At 35.3% G+C, this 25,516-nt stretch overlaps 1 protein-coding gene across 1 annotated transcript in view; it reads left to right on the forward strand.

The window, feature by feature from the left end:
• Positions 1-434: 434 nt before the first annotated feature.
• Positions 435-25,516, forward strand: part of LOC127452305 (serine/threonine-protein kinase SBK1-like) — a 33,809-nt gene continuing 8,727 nt past the window's right edge. The window contains exons 1-3 of the mRNA XM_051717688.1: positions 435-629; positions 9,253-9,474; positions 23,926-24,128. Of these exons, the coding sequence (XP_051573648.1) occupies positions 9,303-9,474; positions 23,926-24,128 (375 nt within the window). The 5' untranslated portion in view covers positions 435-629; positions 9,253-9,302. The remainder of the gene's footprint in view (positions 630-9,252; positions 9,475-23,925; positions 24,129-25,516) is intronic.

The following is a 25,516-nucleotide window of genomic DNA, read 5'->3' on the forward strand; positions in this document are numbered from 1 at the left end:
AGATCCGGACTTTTCTAGTCGTTCGTGGCAACTGGAAAAGGATTTTTAAAAATGATTTTATAGAGCTTGCAATCACAAAAAGTAATTTCTAGCCAAATGAAATTTTTTTGATATGATCATATCTAGAAAAACTTATTTTCACTGCAGAAATTTCCATTAAGATTAATTTCCAAGAATCGCAATGTATTTATTTTTTCGATTTTCCACGCGTGTGGAAGCTTCATGTTATTAACTCCAAGACTTTGTCAGTGCGATAACAGCACCTTGCGTCTTGACTCTCCATGAGAAACGCACGCTGTGAGAAATCTGTACGGAGACAGAATGGACTGACTTAAGCGCTCTCTTCTCTGATTGGTCCAGAGTGCGGTGGGCGGGTGCAGCGCTGTAAATACCTACATACACAACCAAAGGAGAGACAATAGGGCAACAGTGGTCGCTCTGACAGACAAATCAGTGCTATGTGATGGTGCGCGACCGAGAAACAATCACAAATATTATATAAAACCTTTAAGAAAATAACAGGAAAGGCAGCTGAAATATACATATACTACACCAGATGTCAAGTAATTACCATTGCGCGCTTAACGGAATGACAGCGGCAGTTTGCGCATCCTTTTGTGTCTTGAAAGGTAGGAAACGTTTTATTTGACTTTATTATTACTCATATATATTGATGCGCAATGTAATAATCATTTGCCATTCTGTTCTGTACTAAAGCAACTGAGAACCGCTTTAAAAATAAAAACGTGCAGATAGTTTAAATAATGCAGACCTCACTTCCAAAGGTTTAAGTGCATTATATTTCTTATGTGCATTATAATGGTACATTGCCTTATTGCTATTGTGTAGTGCATGCAATCAAGCAGAAGCATGCTTTTTTTCGTTGTTGTTGTTGTTCTTTCAGTATTAATGACATAAATGTCTTGATTCAGATGATCCCATCACCATGTAATCTGCATAGAAAGCAATGCACTGAAGAACAATAGGCAGCCAAAACACATCTTGAGCTGTCTGTCAGGCAGGTGTAACCCGGAGTGAAATAAAGACATGTCATTCAAGACTTTATTTATAAATGTCAGTTGCATTTAAAAGAGATATTTTGTTCACACTGATACCCATGCACAGTGGCGGATTTAGGCAGGGGCGACATGGGCAGTTGCAGAAAATAAATGGGGCTCAAGGCAAAAATGCCACTAAAAATGACAAAAATGCCCCCAAAAATTCAAAATGTGTGACAAAAAAGTGCAAAAAAAAAAAAAAAAAGTTCAAGACCAGCTTGGGGTATAGTTCTTAATATTTTATTTTTGTCCTAGTTCTACATATTATGGCATAAAATATGAGTTGATGTTGATTGAATTAGGGTAAGCGGTAATAAATTCTCAATCTTGAGAATTTGTGTTAATGAATTGATTAGCTTGAAGTCAACAGATGAGACACTGTTTGTTTTATATGGTTAAAAATGCTCCTGAAAATCAAATCCAGGAGCAGGTAAAATGATATATACTCACAATGTAATGGGTCCATTGGAATCATCAATAATAATCAGACAAAAAAAGAATTATGTCTCTAGGAAAAATGTCCATATGCATGGTTCTATGGGCTGCAATAGACTCCCAGCCAGAAGAATAATAATAATACGGAAAAACAACAGATGCAGTAGGGGCTACAGCCTCTTGAGGCTTGGCCCTTAAACACATGTTTACTTTACTTAGCACTTTTTAGCCTATGCTCAAACATTAAAGTACATGACATTAAAGTCTATTATACAGATGTGTAGTATGAGACGATGAAAAACAGACTAAAAGTAACAAAACAGAACATAAACCAACATCTTCGGTGTGAAGCGGCAGCACTTAGTAAACAAACTTTGTACCTCCATGACAGTAGGTGTCAGTAAAAAGTCTAAAACCAATGGCACAATTGGGATGAAGAAGAACCAGCTAAAAACTTACTGAGTTCACCTTTACTATTCTATTACAGTTTTATTTATACATATTATGGCAAAAATATGAGTCAATGTTGATTACATTTTTAGGGTAAAAGGCAGAAATTCTCAATCTTGAGAATGTGTAATAATGAATTGATTAAATTGACTGTTTCGACATAAACGAATGAGAAACAGTTCATGCTTTAAATGCTTGGTGAGAAAAAAGCCCTCATTTAAAGTATAAAATCAAGCACCAAATATTGCCAGTTTATTTAAAACTTAATATGCACAGTGATGTCATTCGAAAAAGAAAGTTGTTTCAGAGATTATGTTCATAATAAGAGATTATGAAGACAAACGTTTTATTTATTTATTTATTTTTATTTTATTTTTATTTAATTATTTTTTTGAATAATTTGGTCCACTGATCATTCACAATAAGATCAGGTGCATGCGTTAAGAAAGTAAATAGGGTCAATTTAGTTTTCACATTTCACATTTTGATGTTTTAGTCTTTGAGTGTTGAGTTGTGTCCGCTGTGAAAACAGCAGAGAGGGACAGCAGCCTCAAACCAAAAAAAAGTGTCTCTGCTAATCTTTCTCCAAGCGTGGACACAAAATGCAGAGATTAGCCAAGCCTGCTGCCTTTGATGTGCTTCATAACACCATGAGTGCTGTGTGTGTGAGTTGGTTTTTGTGGTTTACAAGGATTTTTTTTTTAGGTTACACACTAATAATTACGAGAGTATTATGCTATAAATGTGGTTTATGGGGACACCCCTAGTGTCTCTGTAATTCAAACGGCTTAAAAAGCATACTAAACAATGTTTAAAAAAAAAAAAAAAAAAAGATGGAAAAAAAGCCAAATTTAACTAGATACGTTAAAATGGCAGAAATTGCAACAGAAATGTACTACTACTGTGTATTAGTATATACAGTATATAAACAATAATATTAACAATAATAATAATCATCATAAAATAATAATTACATTTAAGCAATATCCCAAAAGCAAGAGTGCTGATATGAATAGTACTAAATAAAAGTTTTCATTAATGCTTTTATCAATACTGTGATGCTCTGCTGTGCAACACTGTATTTGACACAAAAAAAAATAAAATAAAAAATAAATAAAAAAATAAAAAAATGACTCCAATATTGTGTTTTGGATTGTGCTGTGAGGATCTGCATAGAAGCACTTCATTTGATAAAAAGAATGTAATGGTATTTAAATTTAAAACACGGAATTCAGAAAAAAATAAAATGGAAAACATGGAATTTGGAAGAGAAATAAAACGGATTTCATAGGGCTGAAGACTGGATCCGGAATCTGGATGTGCACTTTCTCTACGCTCTCACTACACGTGCTTGCTGTTGTGATTAATAGTAGAGGGATTTCTACTGCAAACCCCATCAGCAGGCTTACATATGTAACCCCTTTATAAACTGATTAAACCATAACTCCAATAGCTATTTCAATCCTGCTCTGAAGCCTGCCTAGTTCTGTTTTCATTGCAAGACAAATCTTATTCACTACCAAGACTGATAGCAAATGGTTATCCAAAAGTACACAATGTACCAAGTCCATTTTCAGTTTCCTCTTGTGTTGCTTTTGTCCACTACTTGATTACCATGGTGACAGAATCATTCAAATGGATTTGTCTTGCATGTTGAAAACATAAACTGCTGTTGAAATGGTAACAACTTTTGTACTGCACATAAACAACAGGAGTGGCTTAAAATACATTACATCTCCTTTTGTGTTCCACTGAAGAAAGTCGTATAGATTTGAAACAACATGAGGGCAAATAAATAATTTTTTGGGGTAACTATCCCTTTAAGTGATAGGAAATACATGGATATTTACTGTCAGAATGTTCGGTGTGGTGGCTGTAAGTGGACGCACAGCATTGATTAAGCTGTATGAAATGATTATTAGCTTTAAATGGCTCAGCACAGGATTTTTGGCAGTCAACAGCACTTTATCTGTTGCAGCAGTGGCTGGAGGAGGAGAGCCAGAGAAATAAACAGTGAATGTAAGATAAGGAACAGAACAGGTCAACAAAGCACACGCTCAGCACATTTGTTATGGAGAGCTGCATGAAGCAAGCTGTGCTACAACATGACACCATTTCCTCAGGAGAGGAGAAACTGTGTGGGCTGTTCTGTGTAGGTCCACTGGAAAGATTAGCTTTGAAAAGGACATCCAGTCACTGCTTATAATTATTTTGGCAAAGCCATCATTCTGTTATTATACAAACCTGTTTTATTTTTTTAAATTTTTTTTTCTATTTTCTTTTTTTTTTTCAAAACCCTTATCTATCCATCCATCCATCCATGAACTGCCTAGCAACCACACAGGACACTCTACAGAAAGTCAAACACTCTTGTAAGAACTGAATGATTATCAGGAACCTGTTTGAATTTAAACTTCAGTGTTAGGGATTTAAAAATGGAACAAGAGACAGAGAAAGAGATACAGACAGACAGACAGAGAGAGAGAGAGAGAGCGAGAGAGAGAGACTTGCTATTGCTAGAACATACAAATTGTGCTGCGGCACAATTAGACATACATACAATCCCCTTGAAGAAGATCTAGACCTTCGGTGCTGGGGAGGAGGAGGGTTTCAGAGCTAAAACTCTTGTAGCATGCTACAATGAAACCGCCTCACCTGCAAACAACTGAGCCAATTTGTATGTTAGACAAAGAGAGCATCTTAATTGGCTAACAGATTACATGTCAAAGGGCCTATAAGATTGTGCCATGTAGAGTTTCATGAATGATTTTAGGATTATTTCATAATGACTATGACTGTCAAGCACCAGAAAGGACAAAAATACCAGAAAACAACACGAGGGAGAGTAAATAATGAATGATTTTTCCTTACTGGATAGGAACTATTAAGTCTTCATTTCTGTATCTGATCAACAGTTCCTAATTACCTGACATTCTTTCCCTTTCATCTGCTTTGTGTGTGTGTGTTTCCAGATTTGTGCAACCTGACTGTTCACACGAGGGTGTCCAAAGTGTTTGATGAGTAGCCAAAAAACACACTCTTTCTGGCAAATCCATATTCTCTCTGTCTCTCTCTCTCTCATGCGCGCGCACGCATTCAGATCTCCACAGATGGTGTTGATGTACAGGAAGTGTTTATATCCTGTCTAATTCAACACATTCTTATCTATTAATGAGGACTGGCAGGACTATCATTCACAAATCTTACCAGCAGTCTGTTAAATAAGCAGATTTTACCACTGAGCACTCTTTCAGCTGCTCAGAATGAAGTGTAATATCAGAATATGAATAGTTGAATTCATTTTCATAATGTACTATTCATTGTTTTTCCACTCAAGTGAAAACAGATGAGAGGCAAACTAGATTCTTACATATACTGAAGGAAATGTGAGTTGTGCTTGCCTGTGCAGAACTCACCAGTGCAATTCTAAGGTGATGTAGGTTGCTAAGCTTTTCTGAGTGGTTTCTAATTAATTAATTACAATTAATCGGCTGATAGTTGACCGCTTTGAGATTATAAGAATCGACTAATAACATCTAATTAATAGATAGTCAATCTGCCTATAGTGTCTGTTCTACCGACAGTCTAATATAAATAGTTTTTAGTTATTTTTATAATAAATATTAAATATTTAATATTATACAAATATATAAGTAGATATTATATTATCTGTTATGTGTGAGTGTGTGTGTGTGATATATATATATATATATATATATATATATATATATATATATATATATATATATATATATATATATATATACACACACACACACTACTGGTCAAAAGTTTTGAAACACTTACTCATTCTTTATTATAATTTTTTTTTTTTCATCAAAACTATGGAATAACATAAATGGAACTATGGGAATTATGTTGTGACTAAACAAAATCCAAAATAAATCAAAATAAATGTGTTATATTTTAGCATCTTCAAAGTAGTCACCCTTTGCCTAGAATTTGCAGACATGTACTCTTGACATTTTCTCAACCAACTTCTTGAGGACCCTGGGATGCTTTTTAAACAGTATTGAAGGAGTTCCCATCTATGTTGGGCACTTATTGGCTGCTTTTCTTTATTATTTGGTCCAAATCATCAATTTCAAAAACTTTTTTTTTTAATTACATTTTAGTTTTATAATGAAATAAATGAATATGTTGGCACAATTATATTTTTGTCTACAAAACTATTTTCAAACATTTAAGCATACACCTTCAGATCAAAAGATTTTTAAGATCATGAGAAACATTTCAGTCAAGTATTTCAAAACTTTTGACCGGTAGTGTGTATATATATATATATATATATACAATGTTTTCAGATAGTTTTAGTGAATTTTCAGTAAATATTCAATACTCAATATTATATAAATATTAGGGCTGTCGATTTAACACGTTAATTCGGTGCGATTAATTATATTATATTAATTATAAAAAATGAACGCAATTAATCATGTCCCCTCCAGGGGGCAGTAAGCAAAACTCCAGCTGTATTGGCAACTTACCAAGAGCAGACAGCACAAGATGAGAACACATTCTTGTTCAAACAAAGCTTGATGAAGCACAAATCCGAACGCAGGGATCTCAAGATGTGCTTTTCTAAGTTTCAAACTTCGTTTAACTTGACACAGTGACCTAAAAACAGCATGTTCATGAAGTGATGCAACCGAGATGCTCCAAAAGCATTTGTCTAATGCAGAGGTACATTGACGTGCCCTTGAACAAGCCCTTAATCTCAGACTGATTGACGAATTCACTTGCAAAATGGATCGCTGTGAACTTGTTCAATAATATGGCACTTTTGTATTGTATTTTTTTTAATGCTTTACTTGTGTGCCAAAATACTGTAATCCATTTTAATGATCTGTATTATTATTTTTTATTATATATATATATATTAGGGCTGTCAGTCGATAAATTTTTTTTAATCATGATTAATCACATTTTTTTTTCTTTTTTAATCGTGATTAAACACAGATTTTGAAAATGCTGAAATTTGACACCATTTATACATATTTTCCTGTCAAAAATGAATTTATTTTCATCTTAGCCAATAAAATGCTTTATTTATATTTTCCAAACAAAACCTTCAACAATATAAAGATTCACAAGTTCGAATCCAGGGCGTGCTGAGTGACTCCAGTCAGGCTCCTTAAGCAACCAACTGGCCTGGTTGCTAGGGAGGGTAGAGTCACATGGGGTAACCTCCTCGTGGTCACTATAATGTGGTTCTCGCTCTCGGTGGGGCACGTGGTGAGTTGTGCGTGGATACCGTGGAGAATAGCATGAAGCCTCCACACGCGCTATGTCTCCGCGGTAAAGCACTCAACAAGCCACGTGATAAGATGTGCAAATTGACTGAGATTTCTCCTCCGCCACCCGGATTGAGGCGAGTCACTTCGCCACCATGAGGACTTAGAGCGCATTGGGAATTGGGCATTCCAAATTGGGGAGAAAAGAGGAGAAAAAAAATAAAAATAAAGATAAAATTGCACTAAAATATCACCAGTTCAAGTAACATTAAACATTTCCCAAAGTCTAAGTGGGAGTTTGACTAATTCAAATAAGTAGCCCCAACATAGGTTGAGTTTTCATTCATATTTTCATTCATTTCATATTTCTATATTCATAATTTTACATTTAAAATATTCATCTCATAACATTATTTATGCATTTGCAACAGCTGTGTAAATACATTTATTCCTGCTCTGTTAAAATATACCTAATTGCCACTTAATTGCACAGCTTCTGTGCCACCTTTGCTGTGTAAAGATGGCTTTAGTCCCCATAGGTTTAGTATTCATTGCAATAGGCATTAAATCCCTTAAATTCTCATCCTCCATAATATTAATCTGCGGGTAGACTGTGGATATCCACTTTCCTACAGAAATCGTAAAGCTGTGTTCATGATTTGCATCAGATTAAAATTAATAATAAATACTGTATGTAAATATTATATAATCTGTTATTTTAATATTATATGTTATATATATATATTTATATATATGTTAAAATGTTATTTAAATGCTAAAACACTTAAATATTTAAAAAATAATTAAAGCTTATTTAAATTCAGCAATTTTGTGTGCGTCTTTGCTATGGTATTATTTGTATTTTCTATTATTAAATTGTAATATATATATATATGCACACCGATCAGCCACAACATTAAAACCACCTTCCTAATATTGTGTAGGTCTCCCTCGTGCCACCAAAACAGCGTCAACCCTTTCTGAGATTATATTCTTCTCACCACAATTGTACAGAGCGGTTATCTGAGTTACTGTAGACTTTGTCAGGTCGAAACAGTCTGGCCATTCTCTGTTGACCTCTGTCATCAACAAGGTGTTTCCATCCACAGAACTGCCGCTTACTGGATGTTTTTTGTTTTTGACACCATTCTGAGTAAATTCTAGAGACTGTTGTGTGTGAAAATTCATCAGCAGTTACAAAAATACTCAAACCAGCCCGTCTGGCACCAACAATCATCCATGCGATTATCTAATCAGCCAATTGTGCGGCACCAGTTCAGTGCATAGCATCATGCAGATACGGGTCAGGAGCTTCAGTTACTGTTCACATCAACCATCAGAATGGGGAAAAAATTTGATCTCAATGATTTGGACCGTGGTATGATTGTCGGTGCCACATATACTGTGTAAGCATACGGAACAAACAAATGATTTTAAAATTACATGTGGAGTCTTTTTCAATGGATAGAATTTTTGTAAATCTAAGATAGCATATATATATATATATATATATAAATGTAAATATTAAGCTCATTTGATAAACTAATAAAATGCATATTAGCTAAAAACTGTGAATTGGCGTTACGCAATATGCATAATAAGTTTGTCTTCGGATGCCTTTCGAAAGGGGGTTTGTGGTGTGGAAGTAAAAGCCACATGGAACTATGTGATTTTGGTGTTACAAATGGCACTGGGGTCTGGGTCTGTGCCCTCTGATCTTTTGTTCAGCTCTCTTGTCATGTCGGATACGGCCTGTAATGTGCACATGAAAGTGGCTCCACACAACAGAGATCAGTGAGCTGCAGGATGCATAAGGTTATGTAAGAACTCGTTTGCTTTAGTTGCCAGACCTCTCAATCTCTGTAACTTTGATGGATCTTTTATATGGGTGATTCTTCAGTCAGAATAAGTTTTCTGTTCTTTCTGTTTTTTTTTTTTTTTTTTTTTTTTAAGAAAAAAATATTTTGAAGAAGTTACATTTTTCAAGATTTCAATTAGTTAAACATACACCCATATCAAGAATCTGCTTTTCTTTTCCTATTTCCAACATACAGATTTCTAAATCATTACTTCGTCGTGGTAACTGCCCATTCCCTCTGGAAAAATGAGCTCCTCCCCTCACACATCCCATTCCTCCATTGACATCCTGGATGAGCTGCAGCTCATCACTGCACATAATTTGGAGAAGGTGGACATCAATAAATATTATGAGGTGATCAGGGAGCTTGGCAAGGGCACCTATGGCAAAGTGGACCTGGTCATCCACAAGATCAGAGGTAGGTGGTATGTGATGCACCACAAAGAACACTCATAACTTGGTTTATTAGATATAACTGAAGACACTGAAGTACAAAATACAAGATATACCTCATACAATTACATTTCACTCACATACTAACTAATATCTTCATGTACTGTTTAGCGCATATACCTGTACATCTCTGAAATCAGCATTACATGAGAATCTTAGGCATGACTTTTAGGGCTGGAAATTGCCACAGACCTCCAGATTCGACAATTACAACGATATTTAGTTGCCTTAAAATACTGAGATTCTGTAAGTATTTCAATTTGATGTTATGATGATATATTTATATATAAGTTTTTCTTAGAAACCCCTTAAGCGCATCCTAGATGCAGAATGATGCACTTTAATGTAACCGGAACACTTGGAGTCTCAGGGCAATCCTAACTCTGCACATATTTTTAAAATAATAGAAAATAAATAGAAATATAATGAGACATATAACGAGTCCCCATTGCTGGGTAGCAACGGATTACGTGTAATCTGGATTGTAATCAGAATACAAAAATAAACTACTTGTAATTGGATTTAATTACATTTTGAAATACTTGTAATTGGACTACAGTTACTTTTTATTGATTACATGATTACATAGTAACAATGCAATGGCAGTAAATTGTTAATAATTTTGTGATCATTTTCATATCAGTATCCTAATTTTTTTACCCCGAAGCACAATAGTCTCACAGATGAATATTTTGAGCATGTGCTCCTTTTACGCTACAAGAAATGCACCTCAGATAAGGAATAGGTGATGGACTATTACGAAGTAGTAAGGGTTAAAATATGTGTGTCAGATTTTTGAGCTGTTAGCTTTGACCTAGCATTGCTGTTGATTTCATGTTCATTGAATGAACTAGATGTTTTTTTTTTTATTTATTATTATTATTTCCTACTACCTCACCAATGGTGTGCTCACACATTAAACTTAATTGCTTCAAAGGATCTAGTGGATGCCATCTCTAACGCTCGTTTCACACATGATCCGTTTGCAGTACATATGCGGTGCGTACGCGGTGCAGAAGCAGCACGCGCTTGATTGTGCTTTCACATAAGATGCATTTGCGGTGTGCAACTGATCCACAGCCTCTGGATACCACAAATACAACAACAACTGCCTCCCATGCCTTTTCTTTTGCATTTATATCTTTATACAAGAAATCCTGCGGGTCATAGAGAACTTTATGTTTTTCCACCTCCACGATGAGACGAGCGTCATGCATTATGTCTTGTTTTTCCAAATGTGAGGTAAGGTGTAATTCTCACCACCAGCCTGTCACATGATTGCCGCATTCTGTTGAGATGCGAGTGTCTCCCCCCTCCCCCACACACAGTATAACATGTTGTGAAGTGTATTTCACATGAAACATTTTTTTAGATATACTTCTGATCGCATTTGTTATTTTTGCAACTCCTGGTAATAGTGTTTTGGTTTTCTTTGCTTTACCCAGGGCTGAAAGTAATATGGTGACTGTGAAACACAGCAGGGGGCAGCGGTGGCTCAGCGGTTAAGGCTCTGGGTTACTGATCAGAAGGTTGTGGGTTCAAGCCCCAGCACTGCCAAGATGCCACTGTTGGGCCCTTGAGCAAGACCCTTGACTCTATCTGCTCCAGGGGCACTCTATCATGGCTGACCCTGCACTCTGACCCCAGCTTAGCTGGGATATGTGGGAAAAAAAAAAAGAATTTCACTGTATATTTGCAAACATATAATGTGTGATAAATAAATAAAAGTAGTTAATTAAATTAACTTTAATTATTTGCATTTATGGTGAAATTGCTACATTTTCGTGTCAATCCATGTTCATTTTGACCACGAATAATGCGCTAACACTTAATTCAGCGCGTGCAGCACAGCAAAAATAGACTTGTGTGGAAATGATCGCTGCACTGCTGCTTCTGCACCGTTCCTACAACGCATTGCCGTGCTGTAGCCGTGTGTGGTCTGAATGCTCTAACCTGTTAACATGGGCACTGAAAAAAATACATACTGCATACGTACTGCATAAAGATCAGGTGTAAAATGGGCATAAGGGTCCTGCTCACAGGGTACACAATAGTTCAACTGCAAAATGTGCAGCAATATGAAACAAAGCCCATCGCTCTACTGTTGCTGCTGATGCAGTGGAGTCCACTGCATGAAACTTGGCATAAACCTTGTGTGACTCGGTGTAACTCTACTGTTTTAAAATATTCTGCTCTTTTAGAATATTCTTGCTGTTCAAAATATAATATCTTGTACCTCAGCTTTGGAATAGGTGATGAACTATCAGTAAGCAGTAAGGGTTAAAAGTGTTTCAGTGTTTTTAGATGAAAGCTTTGACGTAGGCAACGTCATTGCTGTTGATTTTACGGTCATTAATTTTCATTCATTATATGATCGTTTTATGTTGATTTTATGGTCATTATTGTTTATAATGCTGCTATTGTTTTATGCTCTTAAAATTAACTTTATGTCTCAGTGTTTTGAATTGGCCATGCACTGTCATTGCTGTTAAATATAATAATAATTTCATCCATGTAAAATGTAATGCACTTTTTAAAAATGTCATAAAGAGCTCTTTTTGTGAGGCTCTTTTTGTTAGTAATAAAGAATGGAATGCATTTTCTTCCTCTTTGTACTTTTATGTTAAAATGATTATTCTACTCAAATGCATGTGACTTAAAATAAAATAGAATTGGGTTGAAAGTAATCCAATATAATCAGATTAGATTACCACAAAAATGTAATCTCTGAGATTACGTTACTGATTGCTTTTTTGTCATGTAATTTGTAATCAGTACCTGATTACAATTCACAAGTAATCCGCCAAGCACTGTGAGTCCCCTTACAAGTAATTGTATGGGAGAAACAAGTGTATGACTTGCATGTGACAATGAGGAAATATAGACATTATTTTGAATTTGTTGTACAGAAAAAACAAACTTTTCTGAAAAAAATGTTTTAGAAAGTAACTTAAAAGTACAGTAATTAGTAATGTGATTACATTTACCAATAAAGTAATTAGTAAAGTAATCGGATTACTATTTTTAGAAATGTAATTAGTAAATTGTAGTGGGGTTTTTTCATGAGTACCTTACACAACACTGTCAATTACTGCTCCAACTGATTCAGTGAAGAGAGCCCTTTTCCTTGTCTAGATTGTTTGACTAATGGAACTCGTTTGTGCTTGCACGCAACCAATGAGGACAATGCCATAGAGAGACGTGTTGTCTATTTATTGTTTTTTATTGTTTTGTATTGTTTTGCAGCACCCAGTCTTTCTCTCTCATCACATTCTACTTAGACTGCAAGCTTACAACTCAAATAAAACATAATTTATTTCTAATGCTTTAAATAAAGAAGCGCAGGTGTCACTGTAGATTATTTTATAGGGCTGTCAACCAATTAAAATTTTTAACTGAATTAATTACATGACATACCGATTAATTAATCAAGTTAATCACAATTAATCGCATACATCATTATTTGCTTAGAAAGGCCCCAAAATAAAGATCATTTATTTAAATAATGCATAATAATTAAAATATTTATAAATATAATATGTAGATTGTCTATCATAAATATATAATACGGATTGAAATTCAGTTTTGAAATAAATTGTATTATTGTGGCAGATGAATAAAGCATCGATTAGACCAGTGGTTCCCAAACCTGTTCCTGGAGGCCCCCCACCCCAACACTACATATTTTGGATATCTCCCTAATCAAACACACCTGTTTCAACTCATCAGCTCGTTAGTGGAGACTCCAAGACCTGAATTGGGTATGTCAGAAAAGGGAAATATACAAAATGTGTAGTGTTTGGGGGCCTCCAGGAACAGGGTTGGTAACCACTGGATTAGACAATACAAAAAGTGGCTTAAGAACTCAATTTATTGTTTGTTTTATTCTCATATCATTGAACAAGCCTGCAGTTGACAGCAATCTGTTTTGCATTGAGTTCGACAATGTGTCCGGTTCTCACAGTATACGTTCTTGCGTTCCATCTGAGCTATTTTAATTGATGCTCTATCTACATGTGCGTGCCTCAGACGGATGTGTTTGGAGCATCTCACTGGTATTCAGCATCATAAACACTGCATTTTTAGGACACTCTGTCAAATTAAAAGTAGTGGAAACTTTGAAAATCATGTCTCAAGATTCCTGTATTCTGTTGTGTTTCGCCTACCTGTTGTGCTTCCTCAGTGAGTGGTTCTCATTCTGTTCACCTATTCATGCAGCTCGTAAAAAAAGATGTGCTTAAAGCTTGAAAAAGTCAGTGATTTCGCTTGCTGACATCGCCTCTACAACCGTCTCACATACGTAATGAACATTGGAAGAGCTCTCCGCTCACTAGCGGTTTGTATGGTAGGAAAATCCATACTTTTATTACAGAATTTACGTGCACGTCAGGGGGCACGTTAATTTTTTTTTTACACATTCTTTTTATACAATTAATCACACTAAATTAACGCATTAACTTGACAGCCCTACTATTTTAATATGGTGTTCCATCGACATTTCTTTAAGAATGCAGACGTTCAAGAAACATTAGCCACTATTTTTCAGTTCGATTCTTGTACTTTGTTTTAAAATGGCACCGTTCTGAATACGAACTGGTTCTCGGTTCCCACCCCTACCTATTTATTTATTTATTTTTTTTTAACCCTGTGTTTATTAGGTTTTCTATTGGTACATGTTCCACATATCCCACAATTCAGGCACAATTTGAAGACCTAAATATGTAAACGACAATGTAATTTTGAGATCTGTAGCTAAATATGAAGATTTAAAATTTTCTTCCCAATTAAGAAACAAAATAGAACATTTAGCCTGATTTATTTTATATCCTGAAAAAGCTCCAAATCTCTTAATCAGATCGAGGACATTTGGAATAGATTAGCTTAAGTCTGCAAGAAAAAAATAATATTGTCTGCATATAAGGAATTATAATGTGTAATAGGGCCAATGCTAATTCCTTTGATATTATTGTGGGTTCTCACAGCAATAGCTAAAGTTTGAATTGCCAAGAGAAATAAAATTGGTGATAGTGGGCACCCTTAACGAGTGCCCCTGTCTACTTTAAAAGGCCTTGAGACTATTCCATTAATCCATATTTCAGCTCTTGGTTAAGTGTACAAAATTTTTATCCATGAACAAAATACTTTTCCAAATCCAAACCTGTGTAATATTTCCCAAAGTTAGGGCCACTCTACCCTACCAAAGGCCTTCTCTGCATCTAAAGAAAGAACTGGAATGTCAGGAGAGCTCTGTTTCCATTGTAGAATATGAAATAGCATTCTGACATTGTGAAATCCCTGTTGACCTTTAACAAACCCATTTTGATCCCGGACAACTATGTTTGGGAAGATTTTCCAATCTTTTGGCTAACATTTTGCTAAGTATTTTTGTGTCTGAATTTAACAATGAAATTGGACGATATGATTCACACTTTGTATTTGGCTTGTTAGGTTTAAGTAGTAGTATAATTATTGCGCATCTTAAAGATGGAGGAAGTCCACCCTGTCTATATGATTCATTGAACATGTACAAAATTGGAGTCATTAATTTCTGGCTAAACTTCTTATAAAAATCTATCGGTATCCCATCTGGTCTGGGCACTCGGCCGGCTTTCATATTCCCTATAGCATTTAATAATTCTTCTTTGACAAGTCCAAAGTAACCTTTTTTTAATCTCATTAAGCTGCTTGCCACTCTGGAGGCTGCTAGCTCTTCATATTGCGTCCTGAGTGGCAACAATTCTTGATGAATTATTGTGTCATTATTATGCCTCTGAAATTGCCTAATTTCCAAAGCCTTTATTTTGTATTCAAAAGCATTCAGATACTCATTAGCAGATTTAGACTTTGTTTTAGTATAACTAATTATCTGGCCTCTAATAAACGCCTTAAATGCTTCCCATCTAGTGCTAGCTGTAGTTTCGGAGGTATTCGTTTCAAAATTTAAATCAATCTGTTGATCCATAAAATCAATAAACTTTGAGTCTCCCAGCCATCCAGGATGGAGTTTCCATCTTGGTGGGTCGGATCATAAGTTAGAATCTCCATATATTAAAGAAACAGAAGCATGATCTGATAGCACTACACTATCATACCAGCAGTCCTCTATTTTTTACATCAGAGTGGCTGATATTAAAAAATAGTCAGTTTTTGAGTGTGTCTTATGTGTACTTGAATAACATGGAAACTGAATGTCTGCCAGTTTTTGATTTCTCCATACATCAATTAAATTTAAATCTTTGATAAAACTATGCAGAACTTTTCTTGATTGATTGTGAGAATGATCTAGCCCTGATGAACGGTCTTTAGTTGGGGCTAATGTACAATTAAAGTCACCGCCTATGATATAATGACCCTGGAGTGTGGAGATACTTAAGAATAAATTATTGAAAAATTGGGGTTATCAATATTGGGACCATAAACAGTGATTAAATTCAAAGTTTCTGTCAATAGGGTACCTTGGACCATAACATATCTTCCCAAGGGATCACAAATGGTTAAATTTACTTGAAAATGTATGAACTTGTGAATTAAGATTATTATCCCTCTTGCTTGACTAGAATAAGATGCTGAAAATGTTTGTCCAGGCCACCTTTTCCTAACTCTTAACACATCTTCAGACCTCGTGTTTCCTGAAGAAATACCACTTTGCATTGCAATTGTTTTAGTCTACACATGACCTGTTTTAGTTTTTTAATATAATTCAGTCCCCTACAGTTCCATGATGTTATTTTAATCTTAACCTCCCTAGACATAGTTATCCATTAAATGGATTTCACCATCAATCTCAACAACATTTACAGTCAGAAAGAATATAAAAGTTCCTTATATGTCCTTAAATTGAACTAAAGTTGCCTCCAAATGAGCTTGTGCGCCAGATGATATAAAAAAATCCAACAAAATTTTTTAATAAATAATAACAACAGATCAAAACACTTTGAACGAATCCCCTGGCCCTAACGACCCTCCTGCAATCCCACCCTGAACAACTAACTTCTTTAAATACTCCCCGGGTCCACCTAATCATTATATGAGGAACTGTGTGTTTCTTTCCATCTTGCAAACGCTTTCCTTAAAATAAACGCACTTGTCATTTGTTATACAGTATATGTTACCTACATGAAACAATATACGTGCATACATATGAACATAAAACATTTCACCCATATGCCGGTCAAGTTCAAATCGGCATAATCTTATGGATTTTGTCTCTTTCGTGAACTTTGAAGGTTATAGAACCAGGATTTTTATCAAATTTCCTCCAAACACTCTCCTGTTATGACTTTTGTCAAAAAAAATTCGACTTCTAATGGTGTTTTGAAAGTGTATGAGGAGCCTTTGTAGACCATCTGAAGCCACACCGGGAAGATAAATCTGTACTACAGGCCCTTCACTCGAAGCTTTTCTTGACCTTTGTACTGTTGTCTTTTCTTGTTGATGCCGGAGGAGAAGTCCGGGAAAAGCATCACTCTTTTGTCCTTATATAGACCCTCTCTTTTTTCTCTGGCCACATTCATTACCCAGAGTTTGTCCCTGTAGTTGAGGAACTTCATTATTAATGCCCACAGAGGTGCTTTCTTGTCTGAACTTGAACTCCCAATTCTGTGGGCACTTTCGATGATCAGTGGAGAGCGTAACGGTTCCATCCCCAATGCCTCAGGTAGCCAGCTTTTGCAAAAAACCACACACATCTCTACCTTCAGCATTCTCCAGTAAACCCACTAGCCTTAGATTGGATGGTCGACTACGATTTTCCAGATCTTCTGCTTTCAAGGTCAGTGTCTATTCTGTCTTCGAGGGATTTGGCTGTAGTTTGGAGTTGTGTAATCGTGTCCTCCGACTGAGAAATTCTTCCTTCTGCCTCTGTCAGCCTATCAGAACAGTCACCGATTTGGTTCTTGACGTCTGCTAGCATAGCAATTACGGATTCAAATTTAGTGCAAGAAATCTGTCTTCAGTGAAACAATTGCGTGAAAGATATCTTCCATGCTTGTAACTTTATACAGCGGTGTCTTCTCGGCACCTGTACACTCTGCCTCTAAACTCTTGGAGTTAGCCATTAGCTTCGCCTCCTTCCGATCCTCCGAGTCAGATAACTCCTTGTCCATTTCAGTTTTATCCACTTTCTTCACTTTACTTTTCGGCATTTTTTGTGGCATTCTTTTCTGAATTATACTCTGTAAGTGATGCAAGAGCTTTTAACTGTAAAATCAATTATTTATTGCAGCATATCGAGACCACTCTACCACTCAGCGCCACGCCATAACCGGAAGTCCCTCACCCCTAGAATACCTGTTCTTAGAAAACCATAGACAATTCATGAAGGCATACCTAAACACCAACCATCTGCCCCCAAATACAATATTTCAACCTCTTTCAGGACATTCATAAGATCTGATGTAATTGGGATGTTCACGCTTTTCTTTTGAAGAGTATTGATGCTTTGCATCATGAGAAATGCCTCCGTTTGGCTTGTGCATCCCTCAGATTTCAAAGAGATGCAAAACACACCATCTGTCTGCATCCAAAGCCCCTTCAGTCTACACCTCATTTATTATTCACACCAAGTACCAGCCATACTCAGAGGATTGACGCTGCAGTGCACTTTGGAGGCAGTTCCAGGAATCCATAATCCTGCTTGCTTCAGCAGAACTCATTTCATATGCCATCATGACATGTACATAAACAGGATATTGGTTCTGCTCACTGTCAGATATTGCTTCTATGTAATAGGATGCCTTTCAAAGCAAGAATGTGTTTACCGGCAAAAAATAAAATAAAAAATGGCTAGGGTTGTCAGCCTAGTCTGCCATCTCTGCCTAGTCTTGTTTTTCAATTTAGTGGCAGGATCCTGACACTCTTTTTATATTGTGTTGTTTTTCTTCTGCTGTGTTCCCTGCCCTGCTTGTTTCAGTCCTTGTCGTTCCCCTGAAAGCACACGTACATCACCCAGACATCTATTTGATGTGTGTGTGTTTACATCTGGAAGATGTTTTCTCTCAGATATCAATAAGACATTCATCAGATGTCTTTGAGACGTTTATGATTTAGAATGTTTATAAATATTATCTTTTTAAGATGTTTGGCAGATGATTATTAGATTGTGATGCTTTCCAGATGAAAAGATCTAAAACAGATATCTCAGAGATGTACGTGTGCTATCTGGGTCCCTGGCTCCACCCCCTCATTTCCCTCATTATCTATTTATTTGCCTCACCTGCCCTTCTCGTTTTCCTCCTGATTTCTCCCTCTTTATATTCCCCTTGTGTTTGTTGTTCTTTATTAGATCCTTCCTTGTGGTTTCCTGTATGATTGTCGTTTCTCACATCCCAGTATGTCTGTGTATGTTCTAGCAGTTGCAAATCTCCTTACTTGCTCTGCAGCATCAGCGTAACAGATCTATTCTGCCAAGACCAAAGTTGGAATCACTCCAGTCATAAAAATGGCATTAGCTATAAATAGGGCTGCAACTAACGATTATTTTGATAATCGATTAATCTTCGATTATTTCTACGATTAATTGATTAGTCCGACAAAATGGAATTTTATTTCTTGTATTTTATTAAAATGTGATTTTTCAAAAACTGAAATGATAAAGCATAAGGATTTGGTTTGATATACATTACTGAATTAAAGATCCTTTACTCTCACAACACTTTGAACAAAGCCTGAATCATAAAAAGTTATGTTTATTATTATTACTTTCTGGACATATGCGAAACAGTTGCTTAACTTGTAAACTTAACAAAAAAATGCTCATCATTAAAGAGTAAAATGATCCATAGGGCATCTAGTGGGACAAAAGATCAGCCCAGCAGGAGGCAATAGTAACACCAGAATAGAAATATTAATAATTCTGCCCAGCTGAAAAATACATAATTATGTTAGATTCATACAGTATTCTTGACACTGTCACTAAGTATATACATTTAAGTATTTTAATATTATAGTTTTTAAAATAGTATTTTCACTGATTACGTATCTTAACTATTCTTTTCAAAAAAAATTGCGTATGTTATCCAGCAAAATAATGTTTGCCATAGTATAAATTTACTAGTGAAATCAGACATTACATGTGACATTATCAGGAGGACTTTGAAATATCAGGACCCTTAGCATTATTATACATTATATTCAGCATTACAAACAGCTGAATAAAGTACAGTCATCTGTAAACCCTGTGCAAATTCACTCTCTCGCTGAAAAGGCTCATCCAGGCTCACTGTATTACATGCGCTTACATGAGCAGGAGAAAACACTTTAAAAACCGGCACACCTTGACTGCTGAGACTTCAGTCTGATATCCATGAAATCTGCACAATTGCAACATTGAAACTGTACTCGTGGTATGATGCTGGACAGTTTAATCAAAATGACTGCACTCCCTTTCTCCACTGCGATCGATTTGATTGACACGGATGCACGTGCTCGCTTGCTCGTTAGAGTTTAACAGAGACTCGCTTGTGGTAAGAACAAACAGTTTTGCGAAATACGCGGCTGATTTTGAATTCATAACATGTTTACATTATAAAACATAGACAACAGCAGTAAAATGTAAGTGATGCGCTGGACAGAAACAACTCTCGCGCTTCAAACAGCACAAGCACTCTGTAAATGCGCCTGACGCAGTAACCGGTCCACATTAAACTGTATGCTTATTATGATCTTCTTTGAAGTGTATATAAAGTGCTCTCGTGCGCTGGACAACTTGGGTCTTGTTTTTCCGCTACAACTTGTCTCCGTTGTTTTTCAAACGAGTTTTATCATGCAACACATTTTTCACTTGGCTGTGAAGTGACGTCACTGACGGAGCTTCTCCGTGCTTACTGCAAATATCCAACTAATCGATAATGAAATTCATTGTCGATGATTTCCATTATCGGTAATTATCGATTTTATCGATTAGTCGTTGCAGCCCTAGCTATAAACATAGAATGTCACAGAATTTGACATATTAGGGATGAAAATAAATGTTTGAATGCACAAATAATCAAATTAAAATTGTGATGAGTCCAAGTGTGAATATTAAACAGCAAAAGGCTGCCATTTAATAAAATAAAGATATAATCTGCATGTGCTGCATGCTTCAAAATAAATGTGTGAAGCCACCGGCCGCTCATACACTAAAAACACTATCATAATCATCACACGCACTCTGTGTGTGTAGATGACAGAGGGCACAGCGCTATGAAGCACGGAGCACATACAGACTATATATTCATTTATTTAAAAGACAGCATTTTGGGGTTTCATAATCACATTGGGGCATGTAGCAAACTGCTTATCTGTAGGTGAGAAATTACCGTCAAAAAACAAACAAACACTGAAATGGAAAAATAAAAGCTAGATTTAAATGGACGGTTGAAATGGGGAAAAAGACAACAATATATTACTACTATATAGTAATGTAATGTTTACTGTAATAAATAATAATAATGTATTAAAGCAACATTTTACATTTGTGATGTTCTGTTGTGCAGCACTTCATTTGACAAAAAAATATCTCCAGTGTTATTTCGGATTGTGCTGTGAGAATTTTGAATAAAAGCACTTCATTTGATAAAGAATACAATGTTTTGTTAAAAAAAAAATTCATTCGTTTTAATGAGTTCATTTGATTAAACACCATTATGATAACATTTAATTAAACTGTCAAATATGGAATTCAGAAAAAATAACCATCCAATAACCACAATATATCATGACCTCTCGTGTGTTTTTGCTTCCATATTATACCTGCTGGGAATATAAACTCTGCCCTGCATTGCTTCCTCCTGCTTATGGCCACAAATATGGCAGCTGCAAGGAAAAAGTGACATCACTGAAACAGGTCAATAGCCCCTCTAGTGTGCAGTCTTTTTCTGCTCTTTCTAATGGTTTTTGCATTCATTGCATAGTTTTGAACATAACATTTTATGAGCAAAAATAACTCTGTAAGCATTATGAGTAATTTAGTCCCTACACATGAAATGATTTGAATGTTTTTTCAAACATTGCACCATTTAAAATGGTGATCAGTGTACTGTCATAGTGTTTTTCATAGATAGGTGATGTGACAGTTACTTAACCCTTGTGCGACCTTCGGGACATTTTTGCTTTTTCATTTTAGTTTTTTCGGTGTTAATGCCAACGGCATACATTTTTGCCAAAGGTGTGTATTTTGGGGGGAATTTTGATACTTCAAACTCTGTTCCTATAATACATCTATAATACATGGTGTACACAAAATAGTTATGCTCAGGACCTTCAGGACAAAAATGTCCCCATTGAAACCCATTAAAACTGCAATATTTTATCACAGTGCCATTAAAGCATAAAATCATGAATTGGCTTCAAAATTGAAAAACAATTATATTCTCCACCAGATTGCGGCATTTTTTCATGTTTAGCCTATGGAGCAAATACATGCTTTTTTCCTATTTTTTTATTAACTGTATTATAGAGCACTGCAGGCCAATTGAATAAATGATGCAGCTAAAATTGTGTGGGTGTGTTGGTATGGATGTCAGAGTGTGTTTTGTATGTGTGTATTGAGAAGTGTGTGTGTGTGTGTGTGTGTGTGTGTAAAAAACAACATTGGCATTATGTAAACAAACTGGCATTTAAAGGGTTAAAATCCTGAAAATGAATGAATATTTGGTAGTTATGATCAGGACTGATGTTGGTTAAAAAAATTAACTCATTGAAAGTGGAAAATAATATTATTATATAATATTTTTATGGCAGTTTTTTGATACGGACATTTTTGTCCTTTAAGGTCCTAAGTGTTTTTTTGTTTTTTTTATTTGGGGTTTTTTTATCTGACACTGCACAAAAAATAATAATGCATCAAAATCAATGTTGTTGCTATTCATTGACACATCCCAGACTGTGATAATCCAAAAAACTATTTCCCCTTAGCATTTAGTATCTGGAAAATAATATTTATTTTATTTTATTTTTTTCAGAAAAAACAACAGTGGTATTATATAAACAAACTGGCATTTAAAGGGTTAAAATCCAGAAACTGAATGAATATTTGGTAGTTATGATCAGGACTGATGTTGGTTAAAAAAATTAACTCATTGAAAGTGGAAAATAATATTATTATATAATATTATTATGGCAGTTTTTTGACGTGGACATTTTTGTCCTCTGAGGACCTCTGAGTAACATTTTTTTGATTGACGCACAAGGGTAATGTATTTTAATTTTTTTTTTTTTTTTTTTACAAAGAAAACACCCATCCAAATTAAAGCAGTTTAATAAATGCATATTAAAAAGAAAAACCTAAAAAGGACAGAGGTGCAAAAAAGGGCCTTTCTATTTTAAAAGTTGGCAGTCAAAAATAAAGCTGTTGGAGAATACCTATATGTTTCATTCTTTCTGACAAACATCTGTAAAAGGGAGTGTACAGTATATACTGTATGCTACAGCGTACAGTGTTTATTAAGAGGGGGCATAGCATTCACAACTCAATACTCACTACTCACTGTTCTTGAGTACTTTTAAATGAGCTGCTTTTTTACTGTTACTTAAGTAGTTTTAGGACAGGTAGTTTTACTCTACTAACACTACATTTTTAGGAAAAGTAACAGTGCTTTTTATTTTAAGTACTCTTTCCACCCCTGAATACAAATTACTACTCCAACATTGCAATCAGATTACTGACTTAAGTAATCACATTACTAATTACTTTTTCGTTACTTTCTAAGACTTAGAAACTTTTCTTTTTCTGCTCAACAAATTGAAAATAATGTCTATTTCTCCTTGTTCATTGACTCCTTAGGGGGTGCATGCCCTTCAGCTGTCAAAGAAATGCAAACAGATGTACATATTAACATAATTCATGTTTTAAATATATATAAAATATTATATTAGAAATATGTGTAACCCAAGTAAAGTAAATAAAGGTAATTAGTTCATTGGAAAGTCCGTAAATGTAATCTGATTACAAGAATCTGAAATATAATGTGCAACACTACTTTTTGTACTAAAAAGTTATTAGATTTCAGTTATTAATTACTTTGTAACTAGATTATACCCAACACTCTCACCTTGCACCAACGCTGAAGATGAATTGCGGTCTGACACATTTCGGAATGCAACAAAGCACATAATCAAGCTTGTGTGGCTAGAAGCGTTTACATTCAGATATTTACATTTGTTTTGGGCCTAATACTTTACTTGAGCAAAAAAGTGCAGATTTCTTTAAATCTGTCTTCAGAATTGATTAGTCACACAAACACGTTCCTTGAGAAACTGATCTCCCACATTAATACATGACCTGACATAGAACATCTTGCTGTGACATTTAAAAGAGCACGTTCAGATCTTGCAAGAAGTCCATTAGCTCTTTGAAAGTGGCGAGGCAGAATAATCATGAATGCTTTAAAGGCCAGGAAATGTTAACCTGTACCACTCCCTTCTTCCCCTCTAGGCACGAAAATGGCCCTGAAATTCTTGCGGAAGAAAACCACCAAACCGAAGAGTTTCCTGCGAGAGTACAGCATCTCACTCTACCTGTCACCCTGTCCTTTCATCATCAGCATGTTTGGTATCGCCTTTGAAACTGATGAATACTACATCTTCGCTCAAGAATACGCGCTGGCAGGCGATCTCTTTGACATTATTCCTCCCCAGGTGAGAGAATGTGAGCTTCTTCGCTGGAAAATCTACATGTATATAGACATATTAATTGAAATAATACACTAATTCTTATGTGCAAATAAAAGGGAGACATGATAACAGAAATGAAAAGATTAAAAAGTTATTTTCAATACATTGATCACCATTTTAAATTGTAATGTATGAAACAATTACATTAAAAGCAGTTTATGTGTAGGGCCTAAATTTCCCTTAATGCCGACAGAGCGTTATTTTTGTGCATAAAACATGTTCAGAACAATGCAAGGAATGCAAAAAATAAATAAAAAAATGCTAAATAAGCAGGATCACTTGGCACGTCCTGTCCTGCACAATAGAGGAGTAGAGCAGGCATGGGAAAAGTTGTTTGGTACAGGGGCTACATCACGTGTAAAAAGGAATAATTCACCCAAAAATGAAATTTCTCTCATCATTTACTCACCATCATGCCATCCCAGATGTGTATAACTTTCTTTCTTCTGCAGAACACAAATTAAGATTTTTAGAAGAATATCTCAGCTCTTTTGGTCCATACAATGAACGTGAATCAGTACTAAAATATTGAAGCTCCACAAATCACATAAATCAGCATAAAAGTAGTCTAATCCATGTGCCTCCAGTGGTTAAATCCATGTGTTCAGAAGAGATATGATAGATGTGGTGAGAAACAGATCAATATTTAATTACTTTTTTACAATAAATTCTCCTCCCTGCTCAGTCAGTCTCCACTTTAAATTTCACATTGTTCTTCTTGTGTTTTTGGTGATTCACATTCTTCATGCATATCGCCACCTACTGGGCAGGGAGAAGAATTTCTAGCCTTAAATGTTGATCTGTTTCTCACCCACACCTGTCATATCAATTCTGAAGTCATGGATTAAACCACTGGAGTTGTATGTATTAATTTTATGCTGCTTTTAAGTGCTTTATGGAGCATCAACATTTTTAACATTGAATGGACCTACAGAGCTGAACATTTCTAAACATTAATTTGTGTTCTTCTGAAGAAAGAAAGTCACACATCTGGGATGGCATGAGGGTGAGTAAATGATGAGAGAATTTTCATTTTTGAGTGAACTATTTCTTTAAGTAGCACATGAGGGGCAACGTTGAACAATAGTTTAAAAAAATATTATTATTAAAAATGTCACTGTTTCATTCTATTACATTAATACTTTTAAAGCTTCTCAAGTTATTCGGCCAAAAGTAGTGAGTGGTTTTCTCGTTTCCTTGTTAATGTTGTCTGATTTATAGCCTTTTTATGACATAGCCTATTAGACAGTGCTCAGTTCGGTTACATGTACACTTCAACTCTGACATTTTGATGCAAATATGCTTTTTGTCCCACTGTTTAAGTTCACTTTAGACATAAACGACTGCGTTAT

This window comes from Myxocyprinus asiaticus, chromosome 14 (assembly GCF_019703515.2).
Source record: "Myxocyprinus asiaticus isolate MX2 ecotype Aquarium Trade chromosome 14, UBuf_Myxa_2, whole genome shotgun sequence".
NCBI lineage: Eukaryota > Metazoa > Chordata > Actinopteri > Cypriniformes > Catostomidae > Myxocyprinus > Myxocyprinus asiaticus.